Below are 19,820 nucleotides of genomic sequence, written 5' to 3'. Positions count from 1 at the left end.
TTTCCTTAAAAGCTGAACTATTTGAGTTTTCCAGGTTGGACATTTTATAAACTGTTTTACACCCCCACCCACCAAACCATTGCTGAAATTAGTTCAAAATTTGCATGACCCACAAAACCCCAAAATAGAATTTAATTTGCCAAACTGGCTTTTTGTAAGAAAACTCATAAAACAAGTTCATGCCTTTCTGCAGCCCTATCCTGCAGTTGCTAATCCTAGGAGCATTGTCATACCTGACTCAGATACCAGCAGTACATGGGACAGTCTGCTCCTGGCCCTGGTTAGGGGCCTCCGAGGGTAGTCTTCATTAGACTGCACGTCACAACTCTCAGGCTGGGAGCTCCCCCTCCTGTCCTCACCTGTAGCCCCAGAGCCACTCCCATTAGTCCTCTCATCATGTGCTGGGCCTGAAGACCCCCCTTGTGGCAGAGTCCTAAAGGAAAAGGCGGATCTCGTACCATCCGGGCCATTCACAACACAGGCTCGGCTGGTTGAAGGACGTTCCTCATCAGAACACCTGCTAGTTCTCCTTTGGGATTCCTGAGGCCTGTGACAGCAGCATCTGGGGCAGACAGAACTCTCTGCATCTCCCTCCTCCATGGCCTCAGAGTCCTCTGACCCACCGGGGGAGCAGGCACACTGCCTGGACACATCCACTTCTGTAGGGCTAGGCTCGGAAGAGCCGCCGCTGTTCACCGTCCTTACAAAGTCGGGGCTTTGAGAAGCAGTGCTGTGTGAGCTGGAGTTTCCCACTGTGCTGGCGGTGGTGCTGCTGCAGCTGGGATAAACATCCTTGTTTTTTTTCTTTTCAGGAATATCCCTAGCTGCTTTCATATCGGCTTTGATCTGCTCACTGGTGACCTGACAGCCTTTCTCACAGCTGCTTTCCTCGAGGGGAAACTGCTTCGACTGGCCCATCTGATGGGAGTTGTACCTCTTTCGAAGTGGAGTCTTGCCTTTTCCACTTACTGCTTATAGAAAAAGAAGAACGGCCCGAGGAAAAGAAAAGATTTCAGTATAAATTCTGGACAAAACGCAAGAGTAAATTTGGAACAGGAAATAATGTATACTAAACACTAATTTTCCTAAAGTATAACTGTGATCACATCACTGAGCTGCTATAAAATTCTCTATGGCTCCCTAGTGTCTACCTGGTTTATACTCCTCAGCTATGCCTTCCAACCTCACTATGATCTGATTCCAAACCATCTTTCCATGTTGTACCCTCCATATACATTCTACATTCCAGCTCCAGCTTTTCTCTCAAAATACCCCTGCTTTAACTACCTCAGGGCCTTTGTTCTCACCAATTTGTCAGCCCTGGTCCTCCCTGGTCCTCTACTCCATCTCTTCTGCACCCCCACCCCAAAGCAACTGTAGCTGTAGTATGTGCCCTGTAATATTACTACCTATTGTTTTTGACATGACTCTTCAACTAGACTAGAACTTCTGTAAAGACAGACCATGACTTACTCATCTCTGCATCCCTCACAGTGCCTAACACAGTACCTGGGGCACAGTAAGGCTCAATGAGTATATAAAGGAATAAATAGGCTTTGTCTGGCCAACAGAGGATTTGGTTGCTAAATTTAGAAACTGCACTGTCTGGGAAGGTAGGTTAGTCAGCTGGTCATACTACTTTTCCTAAATTTCAGTTTCCATAAAACCTTCTTTCAATCACATTATAAAGTTATCTGAATTTCTTAAAAGAAATAAAAATTGAATAATGAGTCAATGATTAGCAAATTATTTCAAGTCCAAAGAACTAAACTTTCCAGATAATAGTACTACACAAATGTTTCAGGGTCAGTGTTAAATGTGTTTTGAACATTCAAAAATATTAAGGAGTAAGGGTACCCAAGGAAAAATGACTGGACAATTTGCAAAAAATCCATCTTTTGCTAAAAGTGGTAAGCACATGGTTCTGAGAAACCAAAGGGAAGGAAAGACAAGGAAGAAGTATGAACTTCAAAGTTAAGAGAGAAGTACAGTTTCTTGGTGAGGCACTGCAGAGGGTTGTTGCCTAGATTTAAAGGGATGTGAGGGATTATAAAAATATACTTTAGGACTCCTTCTAGCACCAAACTAGCCACCAATATTCATTAAGCACAACTGGACAGATTATCAACTGGGGAACGGTTGCTTTTCATTGCTCTGGATGACTCAGTAGTCATCCCTTACATGAGGCACAGGCTTTTCGCTCACTAATCTCTGACACCCTGATGCCACAACTGAAGTCTCCACTGTAGACTTATAATCCTTACTTCTCTTCTTCCCTGAGCTCTCATTCCACAACACTGTTGTGTTGTATTGCCTACAAGAGCACCACCCAGATTTCCCTTACTTGGGCAAGTGCATTTCTTGCTTCCTGTCACATTCCGTAATATATGTTAACTGCACCCAAGTTGTCATATTAAGGCCAAGTGTGTCAGTTCTGATAGTGACTCTCATTAACAGTTCAGAGAAAGACAATTTCTCACCTGACAATTCTCTGGACTGCACTGACTCTCCAGTTTTTTCTTCACGTTCAGAGTAACGCCGAGTACCATTCTTAGGAATCCAGACTTCTTGGAGTTCTAGACTATCTTCTTCATCATCACTCTCTGAATCATGAACAGTAATTGGGGTTGGTTTTACTACACGCTGAAGACCACTGGGTCCTTAAAAAAAAAGCACAGGCCTAACAGTTACTTTTTGCGCAAGAAAGGATCTAATGCAAAGTACTGTTTCCAGGGATCTGGAATCAACAGAGATGCTTTGTGGCTCTATACAGCCTCCCCTGGCACACATTTTAACTGATAATGCACTTGGATAAGATACTGTGAAAGCAACTTAACTCTAAACCATTATGTCAACATTAGGTATGATTAATATGCCAACCAACTTGATGCATTTCTAAAGGCAAATTAAAATAGAAAATGATACAGCATCCCCTTGCAGGACCTTCACTATTTCAAAGAGTAGCATAAAATCATCCTAAAAATAATCTAAATAACAGTGATAATAATTTTAAAACTAAGCTATATATTTTCTCAATTTTTCAAACATATGAGCCAAGGCTAAGTAAATGAAGATGAAATCAGAAACATATCGGACTGGTAAATAAGACTCCATATTCTTTGAGTATAGATCTATCTCATTAGATGTAGCAGATACATTTTTGAAGGCTAGATGCATGTTACATTTTGGTTGAATATGTGTATGTAAAAAATGTTTTATCTGCTTGGCAGTATAGCTTTTAAACCTAGTTCTTATAACCTAATTCTCTCTGACAAGTGACTAATATTAGCTCCATCAATAAATGTATGCTCCAAGGAACCCAGCTTTTTTCCTGTCACATTGTACAACGCCTGACACAGAGTAGGCACTCAGTAAATATTTGTTGAATGAGTGACTGCATCTGTAACACACTTAAAACAGGGTAGCATATTTTCGATTCAAAGACAAGGTAGCATTCTAACAGGCAGGGAATGAGAAAACTTCAGTTTTCTCAATTTCAATTCTGTCCCTTGATTATTGGCTGAGTGGTGTTGAGCACATCATTTAAACTTTTGAAAGAAAATTAATTTGCCCATCTATAAAATGAAAGGCTATGCGAGTTAATCTTTAAGGGCCTAAGACTCTATATCCTGTCTTAAGTCAGCCAATGGCAAACAGAGGCTAGGTTTTGGTCTGTTTACTAAACCAGGTCAACTTCTCAACTGCTCCTCCTCTCTAACTGAATTGAGGGGAGGGCAATAGCAGAATATTTAATCAGGTCATTTATTTTCCCGTCAACATTTTGAGTGCTTTCTTTTTCTACACACACATGGACAAACACATGCACACATGGCTATAAAGAAAAAGCAGTTGTTGCTGCAATCACAAATAATAAAAGACAAACTTTAGTAAGATACATGCAACAAGAATACCAGCAATGTATTACAGTTCTCAGCAATCAATAGCATAAAACATATCATTAGCTGAACGGTCAGAAAACAATCATTCTCGCTGTCTCATGTACTTCATTACAGTTAGGCCGTAGTTTCATAATGATGAATGTGGGATGGATCACATGATTACCTGCTTGTTCCTCATCAACATCCACAGGAATAATTGCCTGGCTGTGAGCTGGAGTATTATTTCCACTCTCGGCCACCACCTCTCCATCTTCTTGGACGATGTCTTCCATCTCATTTAACGCTTAAACGAAAATATACACAAAGTAAAAACCAAGAGAAGTATAAAGAACTACAATGGCAGGCAAAACTGTGGCCGCCCTAAGAACTGAACAGTCCCGCTGATTACTAGGCCTGCCCTGAAAGAATAGCATATACTGCATACACTGTGCTTGTTACTGCAGATATTAAGAAGTATTTAATCAGTCTACAGGAGAGAAAATCACAGATGGGAAAGGATCATTTGGTGGAGAAAGCCCATCAAACTCATACAAACTCAAACAGTTAACAAAGAAACACGGCAAAATATGATTAAGCCAAAAAGATGCCATTCAGATTAATGTCACTGAATTATATGGGAGAGGTTTGAAATTTCATGGGGACAGTGGGAATTGCTTTGGTTTTAAACAAGCACAATAGCACACCTCCCCCTGAATAATTGCCCTGTTCTAGCCTGCAATATCTATATTTCAGTTATTGCCAAAATGAGAAATGACCTTGCCTAGAAACCTTTCATGATAAAAGCCAATCAATTTTCTTCTTTCATTCAATTGACTAACAATTATGAGTAGCAGCAATTAATGTGTACATACTCTATGGCAGGCTCTATGCTAAATGTTTATAGAAACATTTTCTTATTTATTTCTCGTAGCAATCTTGTGTGAAGACATTATTACTAGCCTGATTTTTGCAGTTGAGGAAATGGAGGCCTAGAGGCTTTAACAGTTTGCTAGGATTTAAACTGAGGAGTTTCTAGAACCTACTACACTATAGGAACTATGAGCAAGTGGGAAATTTATACTCCTTGCTCTTAAAGAGGATGCACACATTCTGGCAAAGATGTTAGACACATAGAGTAAGGACAGAATATACTTACTAAGAGCTATAACAGTTCAAAAGTGCAAAGGGAACATAGACAAGGAGCAACTAATTCTCTCATTGGGTCAAGGAAGGGTTCACTGAAATAAGGTGACATTTCATATACCACCATACCAGGAAGAATAGCAGTCCAGTGGTCAAACAAACAAACAAAAAAAACAGTTATCTGTTTTGTGATAGAGATGCGAAAGAAAAAACAAGGCTGAAAAGGTAGCCTGGGCCCCAGATTGTTAAAAGCTTGGAAAGCTTGCTAAAAAGCTTAGAATTGTTTGCAGTAGGCAGAGGGAAACCACTAGGTTTTTATGCAGGGAATGGCATGAAAAGAAGTACATTCAAACAACAATGTGATAAGGTTTTCCAATGTTGCTGAGCAACTGCTTTTAGGTTGCTAGAATAGCTTGTGCAAACATTTAATATGATACCCAAAAGTTGTTTAAACAATTTCTTTCATTGCATTCATTTGAATACTTAGAGCATCTTACTACAATTTGTTAGTAATCCTTGGAGCTGAGAAACAGTGGTGAAATTCTCATGGCTTACTCTAGTTGGGGGAGAAAAAATTTTAAAAATAAAAATAAAAATAAAAACATCAGATAATAATGCCTTATGTAACAAAAAGTGTGATGTGACAGAGAATAAACTGGTGGCTGCTTAAGATCAGATGGCAAGGAGAGACATCTCTGAGATTAACATTTCAGCTAAGAACTAAAAGTCAAGAAGGAGCCAGCCATGAAAACATGGAGGGAGGGAATTCTAGGAGGCAGTAGTTAGTGCAATGGTAGGCACCAGCTATCATGTTCAAGAAAGATATAGTGGTGGAAGTAGTACAAGATGAGGGCAGGCCAGATCGTACAGCATTTGGTGGCCCAATTTAAAACCTGGATCTTATTCTAAGGCAATGGGAAGCTATTAAAAAGTTTTGAGTAAAGGTATCAATGTTGTTTGGTTTGTTGTTAAAAGACTGCCCTGGTTGCTATAAGAACTAATTTTAGCTGGGCAAGAAAATAGGCCAGTTTGAAAGCTATTAAAACATTTAGGTAAAAGAAAAAGAGAAAGGTCTGATGTAGTGGTAGTACAATGGGAAGGAGAGATGTAGGCATACTGGAGAGATGTTTCAGAGACATTCAACAAGATTTGGTAAATGACTCAATGTCTTGGAGAGCAGGTAGGAAGTAAAGAAAAAAAGCATAATGTCTTGATTTTAGTCTCTGGTAATTAAATCGGATGATGGTGCCTTTGGGCTAGTGAAGATACAAATGATTCTTGGTTTTGACAAAAAGCATGTCTTGATTTTAGTCTCTGGTAATTAAATTGGATGGTGGTGCCCCTGGGCTAATGAAGATACAAATGATTCATGGTTTTGACTTTTTTCCTTTGTTGGAAAATATTTTATCATTAAGGTAGTACATCTTTTTCAGAACAGTTTTAACTTACAGAAAGTTATATATATGTGTATGTATACATATATATGTATGCTAACTTACAATCAAATATCAATATTCACCAAATGTTTTGTTTAGCTGAAATGTTATTTCAGCTGTAAAAAAGTGTTATAAAGAATTCATTGCCTCTTAACAAAATAATTTTTATGCAACGAAATTGTTGCATAAATTAATAGAAATTTATTATCAGATATAATATTTAGTGGTTGACAACTACCTGCCCCAAAGTGTAAAACAAAATACATTTACTGGGATTTTTTTTCAGACTGTAGTTTGCCCTTAGGCTTCAAAAATAAAAATTTTACAAAATCAGTGGTTTTCAAAGTATAGTCCCAGACCAGCAGCATCAGCACCGCCTGGGTACTTGTAGAAAATTCAAATTCTTGGCTGGGCGTAGTGGCTCATGCCTATAATCCCAGTACTTTGGGAGGCCAGGGTGGGCGGATCGTGAGGTCGAGATGGAGACCGTCCTGGCTAACACGGTGAAACCCCATCTCTACTAAAAATACAAAATATTAGCTGGGTGTGATGGCATGCGCCTACAGTCCCAGCTACTCGGGAGGCTGAGGCAGGAGAATCGCTTGAACCCAGGAGGCGGAGGTTGTAGTCAGCCAAGATCATGCCACTGCACTCCAGTCTGGGTGACAGAGTGAGACTCTGTCTCAAGAAAAAAAAAAAAAAAATTAAAATTCTTGGCTTGGTGCAGTGGCTCACACCTGTAATCCCAGCATTTTGGGAGGCTGAGTTGGTTGGATTGCTTGAGCCCAGGAGTTGAGACCACCTGGGCAACATATGAGATCCCATCTCTATTTAAAAAAACAAAAAAAAGCAAATTATCTGGCCTCACACAGCCAAATAACTGGAACTCTGAGGGCAAAAATCAGCAATGTGGTTAACAAGTCCTCCAGATGATTCTGATGCACACTCAAGTTTGAAAACCACTGCCATAAATAAAGCTGCAGAGCAATTTCACTTGGCAGTTAATTCAGGCTAATGGGGTGGAGGGATGAGGGAATGACACTATATTTAAAAGCATTAAGTACCTGGAATGTATGTTTTAAATCTAAATAGAAAATTAGTTAAATGATGGATAGGTAAAACTATGCTTTAAAGTTGTAATTCCTTAGAAAGTAGTTACATAAAAATAGACACTATGCTTTAGCAATTACAGAAGCATAATTTTGACACTTATAGGCAAATGTAAATTGTTAAAAAAACATGAACATTGTGGGGCACAGTGACTGACTCATGCCTGTAATCACAGCATTTTGGGAGGCTGAGGCATGAGGATCACTTAAGGCCAAGAGTTTGAGACCAGACTGGGCAACACAGTAAGACCCCATCTCTACACAAAATTTTTTGAAAAATCAGCTGAGTGTGGTGTCATGAGTTTGTAGTCCCAGCTACTCGGGAGGCTGAGGTGGAAGGATCACTTGAACCCAGCAGTTTGAGGCTACAGTGAGCTATGATCATGCCACCACCCTCCAGCCTGAGTGACAGTGAGACTCTGTCTCAAAAAAAAAAAAAAAAACAAAAAAAAAAAAACAAAAAAACTCCGCAGAAAACTGTAATCATTTATTCTTATTTTAGAATGTTGCAAAATTCAGGTAATCAAGTTATATTTTCAGCTAACTAGCTCACAATTAAGTACTCTAAGTTCTAAGACTTCTCAAAGTACAAATTTAAGATAATATCCTGCCAAATTATAAAATTTTGATAAATATAGTAACTGTGAAACAATAAATCATAGTTTTGTTGGAGTTAATTTATACAAATTAAATAGCTTTTAAAATTATACAATGCCCCTCTTTCACAGTAAATTACCTCATACAAGCTGAAGAAGTTAAATACAATAGAGCAATAAAGACTGGTGCTGCTTCATTCTGGGGCTGGTCCAAAACCAAGTAAAGGCCCATGCATGTAAAGATTTGTTTTTAAGACTCCGGGTCTCCCTCTGTCACCCAGGCTGTAGTGTAGTGGTGTGATCATAGCTCACTACATCCTTGAAAACTCCCCACTCAAGCCATCCTCCCCTCTCAACCTCTTGAGCTTACAGGCATGTGCACTGCACCTGGCCCAGACGTGAAAAGTTTTCAAATTGTACATCAAGGAGAGTCAACATGTTAATACCAGTTTCAAAGAAATTTTAAAATTATTATTTTCACTTGAAGATTTGAACCATCAATATTAGTCAACTGTTTAACATAATTCCCCATTACCCCTTTTATTATGAAGCCCTGTATTTCTTTGTTTCAACCAAAAATCAGTCTTTTTCTAGTTCCTTAGTTTGTGGGGAAAAAAAAAAAATCTAACTTATGTGTGTGTGTGTTGTGTGTGTGTGTATACACGTTTAATAACAAATACAACTAAACATACTACCATGTGGGAGTGACCTGTGGAATCTAATGTTTTCTACCATCTTCATTTCTCTACAAATGCTGCCATTGCCTCTGGTTTTCTTATGCTTTCTCTTGTTGAAGCTGTTTAATCCTTCAATTCTGGCATTTATGTATTGCTTTATACAACTATGCTTTATACATTATGTATTTATTCTTTGCTTCTCAGCATTTAACAGTATTTGAAGATACTATACTTGACAACAGTCCTAGGTAACTCCTGAAGCTGAATCCTTCCATAGTAATTACGGCTTCTTAAATCAAAATAGCTTATCCTATGTCTTGTGTATTTGGTTTTTATGCCAAATCTCTCATCTTCTGAAACCGTATTTATAAATCAAATTAAGATGTAAGTTCCATTTTCCTCCTTAAATCAAATACAGATACAAATTAAATCAAACATGTTCTTGAATATCTTTTTGGTCCTTGTTGCAACAATATATGATTTCACAATGGCAGGCATTCTCCACTGTACTGAGAAGTCCATGGCAAAGTAATCTTCCAGTGAAGTCTATAATCTGTGTGTCAACTCAAACCACAAATGAGTTCACAGGATTTGGGTAGTTCTGAATGGCAGCTGCTGTAAGTTTCCCACGTAGAGTCCATGTCCTCTGAAGCGCAGATCTTTATAGTGGTAGTAACCTGTACTATGTACCATAGCACTCAGGACAACAAAGCAAAGGGACAATACGTGACTGTCTCGCCCTCTCTTTCCCTTAACACCTGTTGGCTCTGCACTTTCATTTTTGTATTTTTAAGGGAGATTGGTTGGGGAAAGATTTTACCTACGTTTGAAATGCTTAAGAGTATACCATGGACTTAGAGTATAGAGCTAGATATAGCTGCATTTACTTCAGAAAAGTATAAAATTTAAGGCTGGAAATAAAGATTTGGATTTAATACCATATAGTTGGTACTAAAACCTTGAGCTTGAGTGAAAATGTATAGAGAAAGATATCATGGACAAAAGTGGAATACAGGAGGTGCTACAAGCAAAGGAAAATGAGGTAGGAGAAAAACCAGCAAAATCATTTCAGAGATGCCAAGAGAATAAAGTGTCTCAGGAGTGTACAAGTCTAGGCAACAATGTCTAATGCTGCTGAGATGTCAAATTAGATGAAAGTGGCGAAATGACCTCCAGATTCAGTAAGACAATCACTAGTGACTTTGCCAAGAGCCAAAGTGGAGAGTTCTATAGGGACCAAGTGAGATGAGTAAGTGAAGACATTGCCTACAGATGACTCTTTTGTCAGGAACTGTGTACTCAGAGTGCCCCTAAAGGAAATCACAGGGACCAAGTGAGATGAGAAAGTGAAGACATTGCCTACAGATGATTCTTTTGTCAGGAACTGTATACTCAGAGTGCCCCTAAAGGAAATCATGCCCTGCACACAGTACGTCTCATTGTAAAAGCAAGTACATAATATCAGGGCACCCTATTTCTCATTAATTACTGTGTGCAAGAGTAGGCAAATGGGGAACAACAAAAGGATGGCTAGAAGAGATTCCTTTTCCAGTTCCTAAGCGTCAACTGGGAAACTGCAAAATTTGGTAACAAAACAATCTCACATCACTTCACTCATCAACAGAGGGATGGATGGAGCACCTTTGCACATGGGTTGGCACACCGCAAGTATTCAATATATATTAACGAACTGGACAGATAATTACATAAATGAAATAGAATAGGTCCTTCTTAGCTAATGTACTTAATCTGCTGGGTGGAAGTGAAGACCTAATGATTAAAGGTACATGAAAGGTGCCAATGTCAAGCCCATGGTTGGTATTAATCTTTCAGTTCTTCAAATATCCAGAAATGGTTTTAATGTTCATGCTATCCATTGGTCTGGGAGACAATAAAAGATACTCCTTTGTCTAAATCCTGAAACTTAAGTCTCAGACCTCAAGAGTTAACACTCTACCCTAATTTCCCTGGCATCTGTAATCCTTCCCATTCTGTAGGTATTCTTATGGAGTCTGTGGACAAAAACAGTTTTGAAACAAGCAAGAAAAGAGAAAAATTTCACCTACTCCCTCATGTTCCTTATCAACTAGCTTTCCTCAATGTGGAAAGTGACAAGTTGAAACAGGGGAAAAAGGGAACAGGATAAAGCCAGAAATATAATACAAAGTAAAAATCATTTCTATCTGGAGCTCATAAAAGATCTGGGTTACCGTCAGCTGCAAACTGCTGCTCTCCTGGCTGTAGATCTTGCCGAAAGTCATTCTCCTCGTCTGAGTCATCTGGGTGATGGTGATTGTTGTCGTGGATGTTGGCATTGTTATTCTGGGCATTATTATCATCATTGTTGGAGTTCTGGTTGCTAACAAGAGCTGATGAAACACCAATTCCTGTGCCTGCACTCAGACCAACTCGAGCACAACCCTAAAGCAAAACCAAAACACATACGTTTATTAATTTACGTTAGTATATATCCCTTCATTTTTAATATCCCTTCATTTCACTTTTACATTAGAACTAATATTTATATAGTACTTATTTATGAAATGCTTTCACATACACACAGAAAATCTTATTTAAGGCCTGCAACACTTCAAGACAGATAAAGGGTTACTGGCTTGATTTACAGACGAGGAGTCACGCAAGGAGAAGAGATCTGCCCAACAGCACATGGCCAGTTAAGTGGTAGAGCCGCAATTTGAAACCAGGATTCTGACCTTAAATCCTGAGCTTTCCCCATTATATTGTACTGCTTCAACAGTGGGAATGTAACCATTAATAACTGACAAGAGAGAACATAAATGGTTGAAGGATTAAGTTTTTAATTACCTTAAGAGTACAAAGTTCTATATGTTAAGCAGTTTTAAAATAACATTTTGTACAACTGGGCTACCTCAGATTTCCCAGGCTATACAACTTAACAGAAAGACAGCAGCAAAGTAAAACATTCCCCAAATAAATTCTTAATTCTTATTTATACTTTGGGTTCCTAACTAGACTTAATCTACCAACCTAATTATATTTAATCCACCAATGAATTATCCCACGTAATAATTTCTGTCTTAAATTTCTAGCCTCACCCTTACCTTACCTTTTGTTTATATACTAATAGACAGCTTCCACTTATTTTTTCCTTACCCTTCCCCAGAGAACCCTTAATTCTCATTTAGAAGAATGAGAGGCCATGCATTATTACAACCTTTATGCCTTCACCGAGGCTGGCAGTAAGAAGTCCGACTATAACACTGTAAAGGCGTATTATTAAAAAGAAAAAAAAAATCACAGGCTGTTTTTATTTTCTTTCCTGAGTATCAAAATAAACAAAAACTCCCTCAAATGTATCTTACCTTGGGTGGTTCACGAAACATCTGATCCAGTGAAATAAACTCTAGGCTGGGTAATAATTCAATAAACTGGCCAAAAGAGTCCAGCTTCAAAGCATGGCACCGTACTAGGTTGATATCAACCAATCGAGTCCATCTTGAGTGGTCTGTTAAAGAAATGACATGACCAGAGAAAATCTAAGTAACATTTTCCCCATTACTGATGAATTTTGATATAGGTCACAAAGACTTTCAAATCCTTTTTTTTTAAATAACTTTTCCTTTTTTTCATGACTTCTAAAACCCGATGATTCTAAATTATGATGTTTACATACCTAATTCCATTGTGAGAACTAAATGGCCTGGGGAACATTAATTTGAATCCAGTCAGCCCTGATTTAAATGTGATCCACTCAACAACCTACATGGCTTTTCAACAATAGGACACTGAATTAAAAAATTATGGCATATCTATTTAATAGAACATTATGTAGCTATTTCAAAGGAATGAAGGAGAGCTTAATATGCTTGTTGACATGGAAAACTCTCCAAATTATACTTAGTACAAAAAACAAGCTACAGGACAGTGTATACACAGTAAGATCCTTTGGTATAATATAAATCATTTTTAAATGCTACACATATATATGCTGCAATATGCATAATTTGTCCAGAAAAATATACAAAAAACTGTTGATGATGGTTACCTTTGAGAAGAGGAGAGTTTTCATTTTGTACCTTTCTGTACTGTTTGAAATTTACCAAGTGCATGTATTACTTTTATTTTTTTTAAGTGTTAACAGGAATTCTGAGTGATGGGATTATAGGCCATTTTTTGTTTTCTTCTTTATACTCTTCTGTATTTAAGAAAACAAACAAACCAAAAACCCAATAAATGTTATTTTTTTAAAGTCATCTACGCCTGCTACATCCTAAAGTTCATATTTCCCAATAACTTCTTGGTTCAGCAGGGCCAGGGATAGAATTTAACTGCTGCTGGCACATGAGACATGACTATATTAACGAGTGATCTCAGCAGAGGTCCCAGAGCCCTAAAATAAGCCTGGATAGTAGCTTTGTGAGGAGATACAGATCCCGGTCAAGTGACTCAACAGCAGAGGAGGCTGTTCTGTAGGTGTCAGTGAGAGGCTTTGTCACAAGTACAACTTTTTCAGGCTCTCAATTTATTTAATGGTTTGTAAATTTCGGTATCTAAGAAGGGCCTTTAAGAAAACAGATGACATTACTCTGAGAGGAAAATGAACTCCCACCATAAGGGAAAAATATCAAGTGCAAAAGTCACACTTCTACATATAGGAGATTGGAGTGGGAGGTCTGAAATAGACTGGGATTTCTAGTCAATAGAAATTTTTATCTCAGGTTAATGTCACTTAATTAAAGTTCAACATACATACCTACTTTGTCCTTTCAGATGATGTGCCATTGTGAAGATAATTCTGAGAAAATAACTACAATATCCTAAGTCCTAGGTAACAATGAACTAACCTTAATTTTATGTTCCTAGCCCAAAGAAGCACATATAAAAATCAGGGCACTTGAATTCACAACCTGGAGAGTATAAACTTCTAGGCAGAGAACGTCAGAAGTTTAAAGAGGCATTGAATATACTTCCAACTTGGTTATCAAAGGTTACCAGAACTTGTATGAATAATCCAAATGAAATACCTATATTTTACATTAGGAATGCAATCATATCACACATAGAAAACAAGGAAAGTTGTATTATTTCAGTATTAATAAAACATAGCTGTATTTTTAAGTCTGTAATACCTGAGATCCAATTGTATGGGTTGTGTAGATGAGGGCAATTGTAAATTGCCAGATATTTGATACAGGAAAAAACTTCATTGACTGCTTTCATCCCTATATCAGTGATGATACCAGGATTTTCTACCACATCAGCCAAACCATACTTCACCAGATCCGCATTAGCCATTCTGCCTAAAAAGAGCAATCAATTAAAAAAAAAAAAAGTCAAATTCTTAAGTGTTAGGGAGTGTTACCAATTTTGTATCTTACCAGTCAGTATAAAAAGTCTCTACCATCATTCTGTATCATCTGCTTATCATCGGGTTCAGGTATAATTTTAGGTTAGGTATTCCATACATATAGTAGCACTTCTTGTACAAAATAATAAATTATATTAAAAGTCAAGGGACAGCTAGTAGGAAAAATTATTTCCAATTGTTTAGAGAAGAAAAAAGGCAAAAATTCTTAAAGTATAAGTGAAGGACCTATCATACTGGTTCATACAATGGTAAAGTTTTAGCTTTATCATTTAAAAGGAAAACAAAATCTTAAAAACTCAACTCCCTCACAGTAAAATGATGTTCTTGGAGCCCAGTGTGGACATCTGTAGAGAAGGGTAAACTCTGAGAATTTAAGATTCATTGTTAGAACCCACTGCACTGGTTAGTAACATCTATCTATACCCTAAAAGTGCACATCTAACTCAAACACATGCCACTGGGCTTTAGTGCCTACTCTCTGGTCACAAACTAGGGGTTTGGGAATAAGTAAAGGAGGATCCTTTATTCTAGATCATGTCACTGAGAATCACACCTCATCCCTTGCCTCTTATCATTTCTCCCATCTGCCTGCCCCCTCACGCTCCAAGATTCTGTTAGTTCATAGTTACATCTTTAGTGTCTAGCATAGTGCTGGGGATACAAGAGCTCATGGGAATACATGTCTCTCACAGTCTGCAATCAACCAATACGCAGGACCAAAAAAACACTGCCGCTCTGGTGAAGCTGCCCTGAATATCACAGGGATTTACAACTTTAGCTACAACATGTTAAAAACAATCCATCTTCTCCAAACTTCCAATTTTACTTTCCATATAGTTTACAGTCTTTCTCCTATAGTTTCTATATTTGGTATCTCCTGGTACATCTTACAAATTTCACCTTAATCCATCCTTTACAATTTAGCTGAGCTATTTTCTTTAGCTCCTGGTAAGGACCTTTTCCCTGCTCTTTGGACTTGAGATGAAACTTGCCATTTTCCTTAAGATAGGGTAAACCTTGAACTGACCCTGTTTGCTGAATAAATGCTATAACCTAACATGACAAATCGATGTCTTGCATTTAGTTTTTTGAGATGAACACCATGTTTCTACTCTTGGGGCTTCCTGCTTGCCACACTCCTTCAAAATCCTGATGATATTACTTGAGATTCATTTTTGTTTTTCTTTTCAGCCCACAGGTCAGCTAAAGGTAAAAGTTATCATTTATTGAATACTTCCTAAGTGTCAGAGATTACCGTAAATGTATACATCACTTTTCCCTTGGTTCCTCAGAGCTACCCAAGAGAAAAGCACAATATCACCTTATCTTCATTTAAAAAATGAGAAGAATTAACTTGCTTAGGTCTCATGATTAGTAGCAGACAGGCCTCAATTCTCTCTCTCCCTCAAGCTCTAGGACTAAATTGCTAGGACTCTAGGGCTAGGACTATATTGTTTCTGAAATTTTCACTGAGTTATACATCTCTATCAGTATTACATAAAGCTTACAGATCATAAATCCACATGAACAAAGAACTCTCTAAAGATTCATCTTTGGGTCATTGTTAGAAGACACAGGTGATGTTTCTATTTATTTATTCTGCCAGACCTTTTATAACAAGAAAGTGACTCAAGTTTTACCAGAGGCCAGCCATCACTTCTTGGAGAGATGCTTCAAATCTAAATTACTGAGAAGAGAGAAACTAAGTGAGAGAGTGTGAGTGAGCAGTGACCTCATGACATCGTCCATAAGAAGTACCAGGCATCTATTCCGAAACAGAGAATCCTAGGTCATCTTTGGAGGGACAGAAGATAGTATGCACATGGAAGAAATGGTTAAACTGTGGCAAATAAGAAGAGAATGAATGTACAAAGTTCAACGTAACAGACTATTGAGTATGAAACAGAACATGAAACAAGTTGTGTTGAAAACTATGAGATAATGGTAGTCAAGAAGGTATTTTTATGCTATTGAAAACATTGTTGAAGAGAAAGAAACATTACAGGAAAATAATTGGTTATAAAGGTAACACTTGAAGACAATTCTTCAGTAGACCTAAATTTGGCCATCCTGAAGGTACACAATTTGTCAAGTTCTGAGCTTTTGGGAAAAATAGAAAACAAAATTATAGAAAGAATATCAATTTCAAAGCTAATAATTTTGTTACTATACAGACACTGCAGAAACATAGGGAATGTTAGATACTTCATTCAAAACCAGAAAAGCTTGATATCAAATGTATTAGTTTTATATAAAATCATTGTACTCATTAGCATTTTAAAGCTATTTTGGAGAAAAGCTGATCTTTTTCAATGCTATACAGATTTAATATGATTCTAATAGTAAACTGTCTAGAAAAGGATGGCTTGACTTTTTAAAGTAATCACCTATATTAATGAGTACTGTGAACAACAAAAAAGTAAATAAACAAAAAACCCACAACTATTATTGTAATATATATTAGAAATGAAAAACAGTCATGTTTTTTAAGCTGGATTGTCCTGAATGGAAGAATTAAGGCTTCTTATGTTCTTCTACAATACAAACTAGATCCAAAGAAAAAATGTTATCTGCTATGATGATGAGAGTTCAAGAAAGATTTGTTGCAAATCAGGTGGGAAGAAAATGAATTCTTGAATAAATAAAAACATGTTGGTGATGAAAATTTTCTTTCATATCTTATTGATGCCATATGGAAAAATAGTTTGAATAATGAATTGACATGCATTCAAACCCAAAGAAATGAGTTCTCAATTGTAAATGCGTAAGAAAATGCTGTGAACAAGCTTTCCAACAGCAATCATCATTAAATGAATACTGACCATTATGTGCTCACACTATCTGGAAAATCCAGAACCCCCAGCGGGCTTATTATGGAAATGAAGAGCATGGGCAGGGAATGGGACCTCATCTGAGAGGACCATCAAAAGCTTCAAGAAGTGTGGCAGATCAAATTCAACAATGGAACCAAGGATGACATTCTGTGAAAAAAATGAAGCAGAATGGGAAAGAAACTTGGGCAGTAAAGTGGAGACAATATCAAATGTAGATAAGGTTCTTTTTCTGGTGTATTGTTAGTAACTATATTTTCTATAATATGCTAAAATCAGAGGCAATATGGAAAAAAAAATCACTGACATTTCTAATTTAAAAGTTTATTTTTCAAGACGTGAGAGCACCTAAGATTTTAATTTGTCTTAATGTTCAAAAAGACATGGCACAACCCAATTCAGATTTCAGTTTGTCAAGTAAATTTCTTACAGTCATTCTAGGAATTAAAATGGGATAATCTTACTCTGTAGCAAAAACTCATCTACATATCCTAGATGAAGGGTTTCAAACTGGGGGAACTCCAACTCTGCCATCTTTAGGGCAGAAAAGACACCATCTTTGGTTAGGGAAGGCTGGATCCGAACTTCATGTAACCTGTGAATAAAGAGAAAGAACATATCAGAGTAAAACAAAAACCATCAGAATCAAAGATTCCTCCTAATATAAGTGTATTAGTCCGTTTCTACGCTGCTGACAAAGACATACCTGAGACTGGGAAGAAAAAGAGGTTTTAATGGACTTACAGTTCCACATGGCTGGGGAGGCCTCACAAACATGGCTGAAGGCAAAAAGGAGCAAGTCACATCTTACATGGATAGCAGCAGGCAAAAAAAGAGAGGCTGTGCAGGGACACTCCCATTTTTAAAACCATCGGATCTAGTGAGACTTATTCACTATCATGAGGACAGCATGGGAAAGACCACCCCCATGATTCAGTCATCTCCCACTGGGTCCCTCCCACAACACATGGGAATTATGGGAGCTGCAAGATGAGATCTGAGGAGAAACAGAGCCAAACCATATCAGTAAGACTCTGAAAGAAGTTTATGACTTTAGTGAAGTGTCACAGATGTCAACAACTTCCCTCCCACTTCCTCCACTGAAAAAAAAAATATTTTCTTCAAAGGAGTACCTGCAAAGTGTAAGGAAATCTTAGGCAGTACACTGAAGCTATACATTAAATAACACTTAATTACAGTTAAGAATCTTATATCCTTTCAAGTGCTTTACTAAACCTGAAGAGTCAATGTGAGAATCTGCATCTGGTGCTGGTATTTGACATTTTGCTTAGGCTAGCTATTAATGTTGCATTTTAACAAAGAGTATAGTTCTGTAGTAGGTAACAATACCTACCTAAACTTACAAACACTTTTATTTTATTTATAATCCTAATCAAGTCTCTTGATGGAAAAAGCTTTGTTTTTGAATACATTTTGAAAATGCTTAAAGAAAATATTATAAAAGTGGAGGCAGACCATTGATATGTAAGAAATAGTAAATGTTGCATAAAGTGATATAACCACTTGGTTAAAAAATATAGAGGTGTTACAAGGTCAGACTTTGGAAAAGCTGATTTAAAACACCAATTTCTGAATAGCAAATATTACCACCAAGTAACTAGTACAATTCAGAAAATCATCCAGAGATTGAGACAATGGTCCTGAGAGGGCTACAGACACCAGAGCTTCAATGCTAACTTCTATTGGACTCTCAGCCGTTTCCAGAAATTCCACTGCTTTTCTCTGATATGAGACCATTCCACTCTGGAGCTCGCTAGTATGCAGCTCAACTGGTTACCAGTTATAACATTAAGACTACCATGATGTTATACTTATCTGTTATTTAGACATCTTTGTATTTTAAATTTGAACAAGGCTTGATCAAATGTATACACATATATACACACACATTCCACAGTTTTTTGTAAAACAGGGAAAAACATAATTACTTCTAAAGTGAGAGACACAATACAAAGAGGAAACATACCTACGGGCAGCAGTAATGATGAGGTAACCAAGATCTACTTCAAGAGCATTTTTGCAAGCTCCCAGAACAATAGTGTGCAAATTTCTAAAACCACCTAAAGACGAGGAACAAAAACAAGTATTTCTTTTGACCATAGCATTTTTAGTGAAGTATTTGTATACTATACACTATAAAGTATTATCTTAGATGATAATTACTGGTTTAAAAGTAAATCTAAGCTTTGTTTTTGCATTGAAATTAATATCTTAAGATGAATTATAACTACTAGTCACCTAAAAGGAGATGAAAGCAGACCCTCATTTTGAAAAGACACTCTGATGGCATCTGAAAACTACTCTAAAAGATTTAGACTGTTAAGTAAGGATTTTTAGAAAGTCAGAAGCTGATGACAGAATTGTAAAAAAAGAAACCCTGCCATTTCTGGTCAAATTTTGAACCTCCAAATATCATATGGAACAAGACCAGAACCACTTTAACTGATTTTTTTTAATGTTTCTGAAACTTGTATTTACCTACAAAAAAGAAAATAAATTACTAATGTATAGCTTAAAGAAATTACTGATTTATCTGTTTTAAATTTGTATAAACAAAATCACAAAGTTTGTATACTTTTGTGTCTGTCTTCTTTTACTAAACACTCTGTTTATGAGATTCATCCATATCGCTGTGTAGCTGTAGTCTGTTCATTCTTATTACTGTACAGTATTTTGCTATATGAATATGCCACAATTTAATTATCCATTCTATTGCCGATAGGCATCTTTCCATTTTGGGATGATTAGAAACAGTGCTTCTATGAACAATCTTAAAAAT

General features: G+C 37.1%; 1 protein-coding gene across 8 annotated transcripts in view; it reads right to left on the bottom strand.

The window, feature by feature from the left end:
- The window catches only part of FBXO38 (F-box protein 38), a 59,151-nt gene that overhangs the window by 14,384 nt on the left and 24,947 nt on the right, over positions 1-19,820 (bottom strand). For 2 of the 8 annotated variants that reach the window (XM_054487920.2, XM_054487921.2), the window contains 8 exons: positions 19,008-19,101; positions 17,485-17,615; positions 13,951-14,121; positions 12,184-12,326; positions 11,050-11,260; positions 4,063-4,182; positions 2,481-2,660; positions 234-968 (listed from right to left, as the gene is read on the bottom strand). In XM_054487920.2, coding sequence (XP_054343895.1) covers positions 234-968; positions 2,481-2,660; positions 4,063-4,182; positions 11,050-11,260; positions 12,184-12,326; positions 13,951-14,121; positions 17,485-17,615; positions 19,008-19,101 — 1,785 coding nt within the window. The remainder of the gene's footprint in view (positions 1-233; positions 969-2,480; positions 2,661-4,062; positions 4,183-11,049; positions 11,261-12,183; positions 12,327-13,950; positions 14,122-17,484; positions 17,616-19,007; positions 19,102-19,820) is intronic. The other 6 variants (XM_054487924.2, XM_054487923.2, XM_054487922.2 and 3 more) reach the window with 3 other exon arrangements.

This window comes from Pongo pygmaeus, chromosome 4 (assembly GCF_028885625.2).
Source record: "Pongo pygmaeus isolate AG05252 chromosome 4, NHGRI_mPonPyg2-v2.0_pri, whole genome shotgun sequence".
NCBI lineage: Eukaryota > Metazoa > Chordata > Mammalia > Primates > Hominidae > Pongo > Pongo pygmaeus.
The sequence above is the reverse complement of the archived record's forward strand: the minus strand, read 5'-3'. Positions and strand labels throughout refer to the sequence as shown.